Source organism: Ricinus communis, chromosome 10, assembly GCF_019578655.1.
Source record: "Ricinus communis isolate WT05 ecotype wild-type chromosome 10, ASM1957865v1, whole genome shotgun sequence".
Lineage (NCBI taxonomy): Eukaryota > Viridiplantae > Streptophyta > Magnoliopsida > Malpighiales > Euphorbiaceae > Ricinus > Ricinus communis.
In genome coordinates this window covers 16,213,101-16,229,175 of record NC_063265.1, presented here as the reverse complement: position 1 = coordinate 16,229,175, position 16,075 = coordinate 16,213,101, and the positions used below count along the sequence as shown (strand labels likewise).

At 34.6% G+C, this 16,075-nt stretch overlaps 2 protein-coding genes and 1 long non-coding RNA gene across 3 annotated transcripts; 1 reads left to right on the top strand and 2 right to left on the bottom strand.

Moving 5' to 3' along the window:
* Positions 1–1,908: 1,908 nt before the first annotated feature.
* Positions 1,909–5,759, top strand: LOC8267137 (purple acid phosphatase 22-like). Its single transcript, XM_002528676.4, has 5 exons — positions 1,909–2,391; positions 2,485–2,776; positions 4,069–4,637; positions 4,741–4,829; positions 5,232–5,759. The coding sequence occupies exons 1-5, from the start codon at positions 1,999–2,001 to the stop codon at positions 5,461–5,463; spliced, it is 1,575 nt and encodes a 524-aa protein (XP_002528722.3). The 5' UTR covers positions 1,909–1,998; the 3' UTR covers positions 5,464–5,759.
* A 677-nt stretch (positions 5,760–6,436) lies between these two features.
* On the bottom strand, positions 6,437–11,490 carry LOC107262017. Its single transcript, XR_001535939.3, has 2 exons — positions 7,875–11,490; positions 6,437–7,788 (listed from the first exon to the last, which is right to left on the bottom strand). It is a non-coding gene; the product is annotated as an uncharacterized LOC107262017 (long non-coding RNA).
* Positions 11,491–13,136: 1,646 nt separating this feature from the next.
* On the bottom strand, positions 13,137–14,397 carry LOC8267132 (zinc finger A20 and AN1 domain-containing stress-associated protein 4). Its single transcript, XM_002528671.4, has one exon. It carries the CDS (start codon positions 14,150–14,152, stop codon positions 13,652–13,654), a length of 501 nt encoding a protein of 166 aa, XP_002528717.1. The 5' UTR covers positions 14,153–14,397; the 3' UTR covers positions 13,137–13,651.
* Positions 14,398–16,075: the final 1,678 nt, after the last annotated feature.

The following is a 16,075-nucleotide window of genomic DNA, read 5'->3' as shown; positions in this document are numbered from 1 at the left end:
TATATAATAATAGTTTTGATTCAACAAGTTCAAATAGGTGTAAATAGTTGAGAAACTCAGTAGGGCAAACAATAGGGTAATATATTTTAATATAATATTTGGTTGAAATTCATCTGTGAATATAAAATTTATAGGCTTTAAATGGAGCAAAACTTAAATTAGTATTCAATAATTAAATTTGTCAGCAATTGGTTATAGCTAAACTAAATTCTAAAAAGATAAGTAGAATTTTTAAATAAATTTCACTAAATTAATTCAATTCATAACACCAAAAAATTTATTCCAACTTTATCATTTTTATTTTATTTTTTTTCCCGTGTCTTTTTGTTAAATAAAATAATTTTTTTTTTATATATTTAAACCAAACATAACATAAAAGTTAATTAGAAAAATATTATTGAGGGTTTGAAGTTTAAAAATGTATGTGGTAATTGAGCTTGGATAGTAAAACAAATAAACTTATTACGAGTAGCCTAATAACCAAGTACTTATTACATACTAAGCAATAAAACTCCTAATTTTACATCTCTTCTTCAAGAAGAAAAGAAAAGAAAAGAAAAGGAAATTAAGAAAGTTTTCCATTAATTGAAACGTGAAAGAATAAAACTTATAATTCAACGGTTCAACTGGATAAGCTAGAAACTCACTATAATTAACTAATTAATTGAAGAATTTAACAAAACGAATTTGATTATATTCCACGATATTGGTTTCTTCGGATTATTTAATTTTATTTTACTATATATTTTTAGTCTTTCTCTCCTGTCATCACTTAATGATAAGCATCTAATAATAATTATTAAAAAAAAAAAGGTAAAAATCTACTTTGTAAGAAATAAAGTTACCACATAAATACTCTTTTCTTTAATGAAAAGATTTCCAAATTAAGTATACATGTGAATGTAATAGGAAATGGTAAGAGGACAGGCAACTATCATTGAACTTGAAGTCGATTTGTCTCTTTAATATGATTCTTTGGTAAGGAACATTCCAAGGATATTCCCAACTATTACTTGTCTGCATGATTATTACTTATAATCCAAACTTCAAAATTCTTTTTTTTTTTTTTATATATAATTTCATAATAAGTTTGACTTGTGACACGTGGAAAATCCACGAGCAAAGCATTTCCATATGACTTGATTCCTTCCCAATCTGAACAGCACATTAAGAACCTCGAAATGCTGTTCATTTCCTAAAGATTAGGGAGGCTTATCAGTGATGGTATACCACATATGGACGTTAATATTAATTAACAAATGGTTAACAGCTAATAGCTTGGCTCTTCCTCATGGGGCTAAGCTAAGTGAACTCATAAGTTTTGTCTTACATTATATATGTGACCAATTTTGGAGGGTGAAACTGCAATATATATATTTAACTTTTTCTTTTTTTTGGATAAAATGTTATTAAGATGAGCCCTACATGCCAATTGGGAAAAAAAGAAAAGAAAATGGTCATTTTCAGTAAGTTTAAAATCTGGTGCCGGACTACAAGCATGCTTCCAAAGCTTGATATACATAAACGTTGAGGGTCCATTTGATGCCACTTCACAATTTAACTTCAAGTCACATTATCTATAGTTTGATAAAACTTCACGTATTTCTTTTTGCAAATTTTGTGGTCATAATAAATGTGCATATATACAATCTTAACATCCTCTAATGATAAGTGACACAATTTTAAAAGTATGACTAAACTCAAAAAAATAAGCATAAAATTGCTGTTATCGGTGCAAAGTAGTGGGGAAGCCAGAATATGACAAGGCAGGCAATTGCCCCTTTTTTTTTGCACAAAAATTAAAGCATAGTACCATAGTAATAATAAAAAATGAAAAGATAAACTAAATTTGATCCCTAATATAAAAGGATGTTTGTATATATATTTTCCCTATCTTGGCCAAGATGATTAGTTACTCCAGAAAAGAGTTCTTCCCTCAGAAATTTGTGGAGACTGTAAGTAGAAAAATCTGAGCCAAAAGCAAAATCCATAGAGCTAATGAAGAAGAAGCTGCTGGTGAATATTAATATAGACTTGGAAAAATTTTCTTTTTCCATTTTAATTTACCTAGTTAAGCGTACCCAAATATTCCAATTGATTTACTTGACGCCATTGCAATCCAATTATAATTATATATATATTTTATACATTTTCAATCTCCCTCAGAGCCCCCATCTTTATATATTAAGCTTCTGCTGTGCCCCTTCCTTTCACAACACCATCAAGAACATGGAGAAATTATTGCCATTTGGGCTCTCTCTCCTCTTTGCTACTTCCTTCTTCAATCAATTTCCCTTTCTATCTCTTGCTTCAAACAATGCTTACTCTCGACCTTCTGCTCGCAGTTTGATTTTTACTCGTCACAACCGATCCAACTCCGACCCTCAACAGGTATACATGGAATTTCTTGCACCCTTTGTTCGTCAACTGAGATATGAAAGTTTACAATATAATTTTTATTCTTTTCTTGTTTGATGATTTTAGGTGCATATTTCGCTAGCAGGAAAAGATCATATGAGAGTAACATGGATTACAGAGGATAAACATGTTCAGTCTAGTGTGGAATATGGAAGGCAGCCGGGGAAATACAATAAAGTGGCAACAGGAGAGCATACTTCTTATCATTATTTCTTTTATAGCTCACCCAAGGTTCATCATGTAAAGATTGGTCCATTGGAGCCAGGAACTACCTATTACTACAGATGTGGTGGATATGGCCCTGAGTTCTCCTTCAAGACTCCTCCTTCTACTTTCCCTATTGAATTTGCTGTTGTTGGTAAGTCTTATTTTACCTAGATTCATTCTTTTTAAATAAAAGTTTTACTCTTTTTCTTTTATTAGTTCGACCTTTATTGAATTTATATTCAAATTCCTATTTTTATAAGAATTTTTAGTGAAAAATTCTTAGACATACTTGGGCATTATTTAAATTGTTATTTATTATTTTAATATAAAAATTATTTATTAATGTAATATCTAAATCAATTAATTTTTAATTATGAGTAATTAACAGTAATAAATTCTATAATGAAGTTTACGGATTAAAGTGGCCTTACCTTGAGTTCTAAAACTCTTAAAACCGAAAACAAAGTTAAAATAGTTCCTTTTTTTAAAATTTAATTCTCATCTATAGATCAAACTAATAGATAATTGACATATATTTATTAATTTTAAATTAAGTATATATCAATTATTTGACATCAAAATAATATATATCTTTTTTTTTATTTGAGTGTATATATTTAATGTAAGTAAGAATTAGCCGAGGATTAAAACTTACAACAACCGTTTAGTTATTTGTCAAATGAGTTGATGGTATGCACCAACAATAATGACAATCTTGATTTGGTTTAATAGTTCCTTGCCCGTTATGTCATCTTTAATCTTTTTGCTGTTTGTGTTTGTTTTCCTAAGGATGAGTTACTTTATTTAGCAGTTTCTTGGTCGGTTCGTTAAATCGGTTGGGAACTTGATGCTTTAAGAGTAAGCAAACAAATTAAGGGAAAAAGAGTGATCGAAGAGTATACACTAACGATTAAGGATACTTGGCGTCTACAACTTTAGATTTTTAAAGCTTTTAAAATTGTTTGTTTGCTTTCTCCATAAAATTATGAAACCCTGAGGTTGGCTTTGCTGGAATTGTAGATTCCTGCCCATGTAGTTTTCTTCTGTTTTTTTCCGTTGCAAGTAAAGTGACTTTATATATCCTTTACTTTTGTTCCTGTGAAGTTCTTCTTTCAATCTTTATTCATTTTAGAAGGTTTTCTTTTTCTTTTCTTTTTTTCCTGAAAAAAAGAAAACAAAAATGTAATATTTCATATCAAAGTACATTTTTCGGAATTCTTCAAGCAATGGCGCAATCAGGAGGGGCTAAAAAACATAACAGAACATAATAAAATTGTTTTTCATTTTTAATAGTCTTCTGATGTCAGCTTGCTAAAAAAATCGGTTCAGTAAGTGAATCTGACATATGGCTAGAAAATTGTCTCATAATAATACCAATAAGATCTATCAATCTATCACTTTGATGAAATTGTTTTTTTTTTTTTTTAATTCCGAAAATTTCAGGTGATTTAGGGCAAACAGAATGGACTAAATCAACACTAGAACATGTGGGAAGTCGCGATTATGATGTATTTTTGCTACCTGGGGATTTATCTTATGCCGACAGCCAGCAACCGTTGTGGGACTCATTTGGTCGCCTAGTCGAGCCATACGCTAGCCAACGCCCGTGGATGGTCACAGAAGGGAACCATGAGATAGAAATGTTCCCAATTATATACCCACATGGGTTCAAGGCCTACAATGCAAGGTGGCGAATGCCATATGAGGAGAGTGGTTCAACCTCAAACTTGTACTACTCATTTGAAGTTGCTGGTGCTCATATTATAATGTTAGGATCCTACACAGATTTTGAGGCCGAATCGGCTCAGTACAAGTGGCTTGAAGCTGATTTGGCTAGAACTGATAGGAAAAAGACACCGTGGGTTATTGTGCTGCTGCATGCTCCATGGTATAACTCCAACACTGCACATCAAGGAGAAGGAGAAAGCATGAGAAAAGTTATGGAAGAATTGTTGTATAAAGCCAGAGTTGATGTTGTCTTTTCAGGGCATGTTCATGCTTATGAACGCTTTGTAAGTCATTTTTGGCTTCTGGGTTTTAATAATCAGCTATGCAATTTCTTCACTTTTATTTATTACTTCATTCATTCAATATTTTTGTGATTCAACTTTGCAGACTAGGATTTATGACAACAAGGCTGATCCATGTGGTCCTGTGTACATAACCATAGGTGACGGAGGGAATCGTGAAGGGCTTGCATTAATGTGGGTATTTTACTCTATATATTCTGTATTAGTTAAAGTATTAGAGAACTTATATAAAATTACATTTTCAATTGACTATATTCAAATATAATTTTGATTCAACTTCGAAGAAATTAGTCATTAATTAATTGAAGTACCACCGAACTAGTTACATAATAATATTTCAATAATTGAATATTTTCTTCATGCGTCGTGAATAACCACTCTAATTAAGTGGCCTTAGTTTAAAAGCCTTCTTCTATTTAGCCTCTTTCTTTTTTTAATTTTATTTCTGTTCAATTTCCACATGTCGTAGCTGGATTAAAACCCCAATTGCTTGATAATACAATTATAATTGTGCTGCATGAATATTTTTCAAGAAAAGATATGTTCTGATTTGTGCAATTCTATGTGATGTTGAAGGTTTAAGAAACCTGCTCCTCCTCTTTCATTGTTTCGCGAACCAAGCTTTGGTCATGGAAGATTTCAGATACTCAACCAGACTCGTGCGCACTGGTCATGGCAACGCAATGATGACTCTAACTCATCTCAGGCTGATGAGGTCTGGTTGGATAGTTTAAGCACATCTAAAGTATGTTGGGGAGCTGTCGACATGGAAGAAGTATCATCATCATCTGTTAAGGAAGAACTTTAAGCTGGTTTTTCTTGAAGACTGTAGGATTAAAGTCTTATCCCTTACTAATTTGGTCGTAGAAGTTAGTTTAAATTCTTTATTTTCTCCATTTTATGTGACATTTACTTGCAAGCCCCCCTTTTTTTTTTCTTTCTTATTTTGTGGCATCTTATTCTAAAAGTTGTTTTTAGTAAATAGAATGAGGAATCCAAGGGAGAAGTTCTTGGATAGTATAATTCAGTTATCTTGTGGATTGATCACCGATATGGAGCTATATAAAAACATGACTTGTAGAATTAAAGTGTTAGTTTATGATTTCTTTAGTTATTTATCAGTTTTTGTTTGTCTATGTATTTAGATTAAATACATATATGCTAGGATTTTTATAAATAGTAAAATACTGTTTTGTCTTACGAGTTTTAACGCAATTGCATATTCAAAATTCCAACTAAATTAATGTAAAAAAAGATTTTATCATCTCATCCGTATATTTTTTAATTATATTAAATTTTTTTATTAAATATTGTGATGAGCCAAATTAAGTGGAATTTTTAGATATTTGATTTATATTTTTTTAATTGGTTTCTTTTTCTGTCTTCTATTTCTCTTGTTGTTTCAACTTTGTGGGTTGTTAAAAAAATCTCTATATCCATTCAAAAATCTTAAACCGAAGGGCTTTTTACTTATTAGTTAAGGAATGTCTATCCTTCATAAGATTTAGTCCTTTGTAGAGTATGAGATTTCAATGCTTGGAGAATTAATTTGTTGAGAATTTTCCAATATTCGTAGCTTGGTTTATCTAAATATCAAGCATCGAGAATGAATTAAGATTTTAGTTTTATTTACTCAGCTAATCAAAGTTATTTTCAAGTTTTTTAATCTTGATTGTATGATGTAGCGGAAGCCTATACAAAATAAATTACAAATCTGTTGATTCACAAGAATACTGGAAGTGCAATCTTCAAAATTCTGTTGATTCAATAATGCCAGAAAATTGGAAGAAAATACGAATTTATTGAAATTCAAGGTAAAAATCACCAACCTCCACAATGCTCAAAAAACAACAAATAGTCTTTAGGGAAAAAAAACCCTAAAATATCAAAAATAAATCAAAAAAAGCCCAAAAATACAAAAATTAAGATTTAAGGCCCAAAATGAAATAATTTATCCAAAAAGCAATGGATGTCACGGCCAAAGACCGTGAGTTTGAACTGGAGGCCCGTTTCCACCCAAAATAGCCTCCAAAAATGCTCGAATCCGACTTCGAAAAGTTGCTCAAAATTACAAAATTGCCACTACCGTAATTTATCAAATTTGTTTAGGAATGCCAATGCTGCCAACTGAACCGCATCATTTTCCCCTGGCTCGACAGAATTCGCCCTCGAATTCTCATCATCAGAAGAATCACCAGCATAAGGAATCAAGTGTTTGACATTAAACACAACAGAAGTACGAAGGTGACTTAGCAGCTTCAACCTGTAGGCATTAGGATTAATTTTCACAACAATCTCAACAGGTCCAACCTTTTTTAGCAGACAGCTTATTGTAATCACCCACATAGAAGCGATCCTTGGTCAGCACTGCCCAAACAAAATCACCCACTTCGAACTCCACATGTCTGCATTTCTGGTCTGCATCCTGCTTGTATCTGGAATTGGCAGTGGACAGATTATCGAATATTGTCTTGTGAACATCCTGCAAACCAGCAACAAAATCTGCTGCCTTCCCATGAATTCTAGTCTTACTAGGCAATGTCAATAAATCAAGTGGACCTCAGGGTTGCACCGAATAAACCACTGAATCTTGTGCTCCTGTTCACAACGTGATTATGAGCAAATTCCGCCTGACAAAGCTTTTGATCGCAGCTCTTGATATGGTCACCCACCAAGCAATGCAACAAATTACCCAGAGACCGATTGACCACCTCTGTTTGTCCGTCTGTCTGAGGGTGGTAAGCACTGCTAAATTTCAATTGTGTGTTGACCATCTTCCAAAGGTTGCACCAAAAGTGACTCAGAAACCTGGTATCTCGATCAGAGATAATGGACACTGGCAAACCATGAAGACGATACACATCCCGAAAGAACAGCTAAACGACATTAACAGCATCTGTGGTCTTCTTGCAGGGAATAAAATGAACCATCTTAGAAAATCTATCAACTATCAAAAAGATAGAATCATTACCTCGTTGTGTATGCGACAATCCCAATACAAAGTCCATACTAATGTCAGCCCAAGGTTGAGAAGGAACTGGCAATAGGATGTACAACCCTGCGTTTGTGTTAGCTCCCTTAGAAACCTGGCAGACCTGGCATCTCTGGACGTATTTGTCCACCTCTTTGCAAACTGAAGGCCAAAAATCAGAAGCCTAAATCAGTTGCAAAGTAACTCTTTAAGGCGGAGAGTGCAATCTGGAATGCACAACTGATTACCACAAAATAAAATCCCTCCTGCAGCATGAATTTTGTCCTCTTACTAGCCTGGACATCTTGTAACACCACAGAAAAATAAGGGTCAGTAGCAAATAATTCCTCAAAAGAGTCAAAACCTGGAACCTCCACTCGCATAGTCACCAACAAGCTATTCTGGCGACTCAAGGCATCCGCTACCCTATTAGTAATTCCAGCTTTATGCTTCATAATAAAGGTGAAACATTCAAGGTCAGCTACCAACTGAGCATGACGGGGTGATACTTTATCCTGTTAATGCATATGCCTCAGCGAATCATGGTCAGTATACAAGATAAATTCTCGATGGAACAGGTAATGTCGCCAATGCCGAACCGCTTGCACTATTGCATAAAACTCAATGTCATACGTGTTGTAATTTAGTTAGGAACCTGTTAGCTTCTCACTATAAAATGCTACAGGCCAACTATTTTGACTCAGAACAGTGCCAATCCCAACCTTGGAGGCATCAGTATGAAGCTAAAAAACCTGAGAAAAATCTGGCAATACCAAGATTGGTGTTGTGGTAAGGCGGTCTTTAATATCATTGAAGGCGAATTTTGCTGCATCTATCCATTCAAACTGATTACCCTTCATGCAATTTGTAATAGGGGCCATAATGGTGCTGAAATTCATAATGAAACGCCTATAGAAAGAAGCCAGTCCATGAAAACTTTGCATTTCTGTCAAGGTAGTTGGTTTAGGCCATGCTCTGATTGCTGTCATTTTTATTTCATCCACCTCTAAACCTGCTGCAGAAACTACATAACCCAAAAACAGTACTCTGGGAGACATAAAAACACACTTTTTCAAGGCTACATAAAACTGCTCTCTGCGCAACGTACTAAATACTTCTTGGACGTGCTATACATGCTCATCATGGTTAGCACTATAAATCAGGATATCATCAAAGTAGACCACAACAAATCTGCCAATGAAAAGCCTCAACAACTGATTCATAACATGCATAAAAGTACTAGGGGCATTTGACAACCCGAAGGCATCATAAGCCACTCATACAGCCCTTCTCTAGTTTTAAATGTTGTTTTCCACTCATCCCCAGGCCGAACACGTATTTGATAATACCTACTGTTTAAATCAAGTTTAATGAAAACAGTTGCACCACTAATCCGATCAAGCAAATCATCCAGACGGGGTATAGGAAATCTGTACCTGACGGTGATCTTATTGATGGCTCGGCTATCCACACATATGCAGCAAGACCCGTCCTTCTTAAGTGTCAAAAGAGCAGGAATAGCACAAAAACTCATGCTCTCCCTCACGTGGCCTTTAACCAGCAGCTCTTCTACTTGTCGACGTAACTCTTCATGCTCACTCGGGCTCATCCTGTAATGTGGTATGTTTGGTAATACTGCACCAGGCACCAAGTCAATATGGTGTTGAATATCACGAAGTGGAGGCAAACCGTCAGGTAACTCATAAGGAAATAAGTCACTAATTCTGTAACTAGGGGAATTATAATGTCTGGAATGGTAGTGGGCTCTGTCACCTCCTTCCCTAGCAGCATATACCTTCTATCCGACTCTTGCAGCTCCTCATCGAATTGAGCCAAGGACAACAGAGTGCTCGTCCCCGTCCTACTGGCTGGTTTATGCACGTTCCCCAATTGCATTGGCAGCAACACAATCCTAACTCCATCAAAGGCGAAACTGTAAGTATTAGTTTGGCCATTATGCATCACGTCTCTATCATACTGCCATAGCCTGTCCAACAATAAATGGAAGGCGTCCATCATCATCATATCACACTATATAGCATCCTTATACACCTTTCCGATAGAGAACGATACCAAAACTCTCTTGGATGCTGCAACCTCCCCACCCTTCTTTAACCAAGCCAGTTTATAGGGCTTAGGATAATTTTCAGTCTCTATAGCTAATTTATTTACAGCCTCAACTAACCCTATATTCTCACAACTTCCCCCATCAATGGCAAAACGGCATACTTTGTCTTTAATGGTGCAAGTAGACTGAAAGATATTAGTTCTGAGCCAATCCTCATCTTCAGAACTTGCTTTGGGTGTTAAGCAAGAATGCCTAACAACAAGATCAGTCCCTGCATCTCCTTCCAACAACAATTCGTCGATTATTTTTTCCTCATCATACACAGGTTCACCCTCAATATCTCGATCCTCCGCAACATAGTCGTCTGCTTCAAGGAAGAGGGCCTTTTTACCCGCTGTCTTCTTACATTCAGAAAGTCTATGGCCAACCTCTCCACAGCCAAAACACTTTATGCCCCCTGCTGACCTATTAAATTGCCCTAGGCCTTTACTGTTGCTGAAACACCACTGCCACTGTTACTACTTGCTGTCTTATTAACACTGCTATTATTAACAATAGCACTATTACCACCACCCCAACTGTTCAAATTGGCAACTCTGCGTGATTGTCTTTCAACCACTAAAGCCCTCTGGTGAGCTGCAGACACTGAAACAGGATCAAATAAATTCACAGTGTCCTGTAATTGTGGCCTCAACCCTCCAATGTACCTCACTACCAGCTGATCCTCTGTCTCCTGGATCTCATTCCTCGCGATCAATTGATAGAATTTTGTAGTGTAGTCATTCACTGATCTCATATCTTGTCTCAGATTTTACAGAAATTGGTACATCAACCGCTGGAAGTTATATGGTAGAAAGGCATATCACATATGCTTCTTCATTTTCTCCCAAGTAGCGATTTTATCTTTTCCCAACCTGGTGCGAGTCAATTTTGACTGCTGCCACCATGCGATGGCCCTACCCTTTAACCTGGTGGCAACTAAAGGGACGCACTTGTCTTCCTGCACCCCTTTAAAATCCAGAATCTCCTCAACCGTCGCCAACCAATCCAGAAATTCCTCGGCTTGAAGACTACCATGAAATTCGGGAATCTCAGTCCGCATACCACTCTCTCGGCACCTATTATTGTCAACTGCATTTGGTCGTTGACGTTGGCGGGGAACCTCGTCGTCATACTCATCTCCCAAATCCTCGTCTTCAACGAGCTGCTCAAGACGATTGTTTTCCTAGGCTCTATTCTGGTTACCTAAAATCATGGTCAGTCTATTTGTCAATTGTTCCACCACCCGATCCATTTGTTCGTCAATCATCTCTTAGATCCTCTGTTCCATGTCTCTCTCATATACCTTTGGCACGCGCTGGTTCCCTCTAGGCGGCATGATCTCAGGATCGATGCTCTGATACCACCTGATATAGCAGAAGCCTATACAAAATAAATTACAAATCCGTTGATTCACAATAATACCGGAAGTGCAATCTTCAAAATTTTGTTGATTCAATAATGCCAGAAAATTAGAAGAAAATAAGAATTTATTGAAATTCAAGGTAAAAACCACCAGCCTCCACAATACTCAAAAGAACAATAAATAGTCTTTAGGGAGAAAAACCTTAAAATATCAAAAATAAATCAAAAAAAGCCCAAAAATATAAAAATTAAGATTTAAGGCCCAAAATGAAGGAATTTGTCCGAAAATCAACGGATGTCACAGCCAAAGGCTGTGACTTTGAACCGGAGGCCCATTTCAACCCAAAATAGCCTCTGAAAATGCTGGAATCCGACTTCGGGAAGTTGCTCAAAATTACAAAACTGCCACTACCATAATTTATCAAATTTGTTCAGGAATGCCAATGCTTCCAATTGAACCGTATCACTGTAATAAAAATTTGATTTTTTTATTCAAGTAATTTTAAATATTTATAGTCAAATTTTGACAATATTAGTATCTCTTTTATTACTAGTGAGAATTTTGTCATTGTAATTTATTCATTGTTGCCCAACATATATTATGATTCATTCTATAGAAGAGCCTTAAAAAGTCGATTACGTAGGAACAAATGGAATTAGCATAAAAGGGAATTAGCATGATAACATATAAAATTGAAACGAACCCTAATGTGAAAGAATGTTAACAAACACCAAGCTTGACTCTATGGCTCACTATCAAATTTGTAGGACTTGGGCTCCAGATTACAAACTGAAGTAGAGATTTAAGTACTCGTAATATACCACAAATCCACCTTCACATCATTTTTGCATTCTGAATAATCTGATGCAGTAGTCCCCTAACCTATTAAAAGACTATTTGTTGCAGTGGTAAGAACTATAGAAACCAAGTTTGTGGAGAGCGATAATTATCTACCCACTGCAGAAAAACTCTTTAATAGAAAGGTCCTGGAGACAAACATGTGCCCTATTTGTCATATTCATGCGGTAAATCTCTTGACCCTTTATTTGTTGTTGATAGAGTGCAGTTGTTGGTGCGTGAAATAGAGGAGATTCAAAGCCAAGCCCTTCGGGATTCAAATATGAGGTTGGCCCAGGATCCTCCTCAACCTAGTAGTTGGTCTCGGCCCTTGCCTGGTAAAATGAAGTTTAATATCGATGCAGTCTTCTCTAAGGATGAAGATACAGCTGGAGTTGGTATTGTTTGTAGAAATTCCTTGGGAACCTCATTGATGGCTGCTCCAGGACTCTGAAAGCCTCCTCCCCTCTAATGGCGAAGGCTTATGCTTTTATGGATGCTGTCCGATTGGCCAAAAACTATAATCTTTTGTTCTGTATTTTTGAAACTGGTAATCTCACACTTTGTAATGTATTAGGGATGGTCTTCTGATTTTCTCTGCCTTCTCTATTAGATATATCCCTATGAGTTGTAACAAAGTAGTTGATTGGATAGCCTCAGCAACTTTGGGAGATGCCGTTCCTAATTGCTGGATGGCTACCAAGCCTTGTCTGTTGGAAGCCTAGTTAAGGGTTGATTGCAATGAAACATCGCTAATAAAAAGTTTAGAATTCCAATTTAGAAGAAGTTGTTTTTGCTAAGCTCTTGTTCAGATAAATATAATAAGATTAAATTTAATCCGTGTTCGCTAATCATATATTCTATCATACTATTGTAATTTTTGTTCCGCTTGTTGGAATAAATATGAAAAGTTTAGCCCTAAATTATGATTTATACATATACTATCATACTATTTCATTTATTTTAAGCAAAATGAAAATTTGACACCCAAGGTGATTTTGAAATTATCAATAAGATTTTTACAGTTTTACTCCGGATAATCTTATGTGGCACCAATGCTATTTTTGGATCCCATCCACCTTTCGTTTCCTTTAAATTTTGTTTCTATACATTTAACTTAAATAAATCCTTAATAATTTAATTTCATTCTCTTTCAAGTCAAGCGGCCAGAGCCCCATCAGTCCTTCCATTTCTCTTCCATTCCATCGAACTTGAGAACATCTTCAATAGCACACCATTAAAGAAAGAGAAGAGAGAACATGGCCTGCTATGATTGGCAGAGCACTTACACATACCAATAATTCAAAACACCCAAAAACCCATACAGGAAATAAACAATTTTGATCAAACCGACCCCAATCTTTTTGTTGTTTTCTGTTTTTTTTTTTTTTTTTTCAATCTTCACAACCAAATTTACATATAATTGGAACTTATTTTTGAGAGAAATTTATAATATTTATAATATTTATAACAATAATAGTAACAATAATATATTAAGAAAAGCATGACACATAAAAGATCATCCAAAGACAGGCGTAAATTGTACGGCCAGATCAGGTCCGTCCATCAGGCCGTTGATGATTTGACTTTTATGATCGACGGTAGTGGTTGCTGCTCTTGTTGATCCGATATGCAAGACCCGATCTTTTAAAATATTTTCGTTGGAAAGTCTTTAAAATATTGTGGCTGAAAGTCGTGAGATCAAACTGTCGAGATTAAATCTTGTGAAGCTTCTGAGCTACAACAAGAGGATTAGCTCTGGCGATCTCCTCTCTACCAATCTTCTTAAAATCAAAAGTACAGTTATGTTTCTCCGGGTACCTATGGGCCCCACAAAACATACTCTCGCACCGACATCTAAAACCGGTCAGCCCGACCCGTTTCCTGCACACAAAGCACCGATTCGGCTGCTTTTGCTCGATCGCCGTAACCACCACCTTCACCTCCTCTTCCACCGCCTCAGGACTCCGTAGCACATCATCCGGCGACGGCGCAGGCTGAGAATTATCGACAATCGCCGCCGCGGACGACGGCGACGGGACGGAAAGAGAAGCTTTAATCGAGGCTTCTTGCTGATGTTGATGCTGTTCTTTAAGGCAATAGTCTCTGTAACATTTAGAGCAAAGATTCATAGTGGCAGCGCTGCCGAAAAACCCACAGTTGTTCACGCAGGGTCTGTGACCTTCTGGAGCTTCGCATCTGTGCTCTTCCGCCATCAAATCTTGGTTGGATCTCAAAATTTCTATCTTTTTCTTTTCCTCTTGTGTTTATAAGCAATCGAACGGAATCGAAAATTTCGAAGAAGTGGAAAATGGATAAGCAGGAGGAGGAGGAGAAGGAGAAAGGAGAAGAATTCTTAAACGAGGAACAATTATTAGACAGAAGAAGGATTATTAAGAGAGAGAGAGAGAGAGAGAGAATAAATTGATTCAAAAAAAATTAAAATCAGAAGAAACAAACAGAAACAGAAAGAGGAAGGAGCGGGGAAAAGGGACAAAAGCTGATAATCATTTTAATAATTAGTTATTTATTTTTATTAGTTAAAAACGAGAGGAAAATATCTGATGGACAGGCTGGAAGGAAGAGAAGTGTTTAACAGGCGCACCTTGGTCGGTCCAATTCGATCATTTGAAAATAATCTAATCTAATCAAATTTTAAAAGACCTTTTTTCGGCTATACTCTTTTAATTTAACTATTGTCAATTATTTTTTAAATTAACAGTAGTTCTTTTTATATCATATCATTATAAATTAGTGATTATATATATATCTTTTAAATTGAATTAGTTAAAAGTATTCTCTTAATTCTTTTAAGGGAGTTTTTACTTTTTAAATTTTATATTAAATAATTATTTCATATCAAATAATATCTTAAATATTAAATATAATTAATTATAAAAATTAATTAAAATTTATTTATTTATTTTCTATAGATATTATAAAATTTATTATATCTATCTCAATATATAAATAATTAAATTTTATTAGATTTTATATGATATATATATATATAATATAAACATTTTCAATCAGTTGTTTTACAAATTTAAAATATATTAGGTACATATAATAGTATAACTTTGATTGCAATTAATTATTACATCAAAATCTGATAAATAAAATTAAATATTCATAATTCATTACAAACAAACAGTATCAATACTTTGTTAAATTAGATTAAACATTTCAAAAAATAATGTAAATGTTAGATTATATTCAATATAGTTTAACGTTATATACTATGATTAATTGTTTTTAATTCGGTCATTCGATTTTAAAAATTCCAATAATCTGAATTCTTATACTAATTTGGATCTATTTTAAAAAAAACAGTCGACCAAAATATAATTGTCAATTCTAAAAAATGAAACGCGGCCACGGAATTTTATGCACTTAAGAAAGAATTAGAGAATAGAGTGTGGGTATTAATTAGTGTGTGCTTAAACACGTGGCAATATATGATTTTTATTTTTTATTATTTTAAAGGAAGAGATTACATTATCGTTTGTTGCTGTGGGTTAATGGTGGGTATGCTTCAATTTCATTTTTTCTGCTTAGCTGTATCCCCAATTTAAGCTCAACTTTTGTTTGTCTACTAAATCAATGGCAGCACATAGATTTATGTATCCTCGCCCATATTTTCTTTTGATTTTTTTTTCCTTTTCCCCCTTTTTCTGGAAATATGCCCCCAGAATTAAATATCGACGTACAGAATTTGGTTAATAATTAATTATTGATGAATTTCCAAATAATTAAATTTTAAAACCAACTCTGTCTTTAATCTAATTCCTTTTAAGATTAATAAAATTCGACTAAATTATTGGGTCCGGTACCTCACATACTAATTCCGATTTAATCCCCTAAAAATATTTATCCAACTTTTTAAATGAAAGTCCCATTAACGAGTGTAAAGTAACATATTAATAAAATACATGGGATTACTTAACGGATAAGAAAGAAAATATAAAAAAGTTTTGGTACTAGAAAACAAAAATCTGATGATTAGAGTTATAGTAATCGGACCACATTTTACGCATGAGGTATCAACCGGTTTAATCCTGTATTTATAATATAAATTGAATGGATACGTAGTTGGGCAAATTCTTTTATTTTTAACTTTTAATTTTTAATTTTTAATT

Excerpts from the sequence above, each read along its gene's own strand:
- LOC8267137 (XM_002528676.4), top strand. The coding sequence starts at position 1,999 with ATGAAGAAGAAGCTGCTGGTGAATATTAATATAGACTTGGAAAAATTT. Across the intron at positions 2,392-2,484 it reads CCAACTCCGACCCTCAACAG|GTGCATATTTCGCTAGCAGG; the intron begins GTATACATGGAA and ends TGATGATTTTAG. Across the intron at positions 4,638-4,740 it reads TTCATGCTTATGAACGCTTT|ACTAGGATTTATGACAACAA; the intron begins GTAAGTCATTTT and ends TCAACTTTGCAG.
- LOC8267132 (XM_002528671.4), bottom strand. The coding sequence starts at position 14,152 with ATGGCGGAAGAGCACAGATGCGAAGCTCCAGAAGGTCACAGACCCTGC.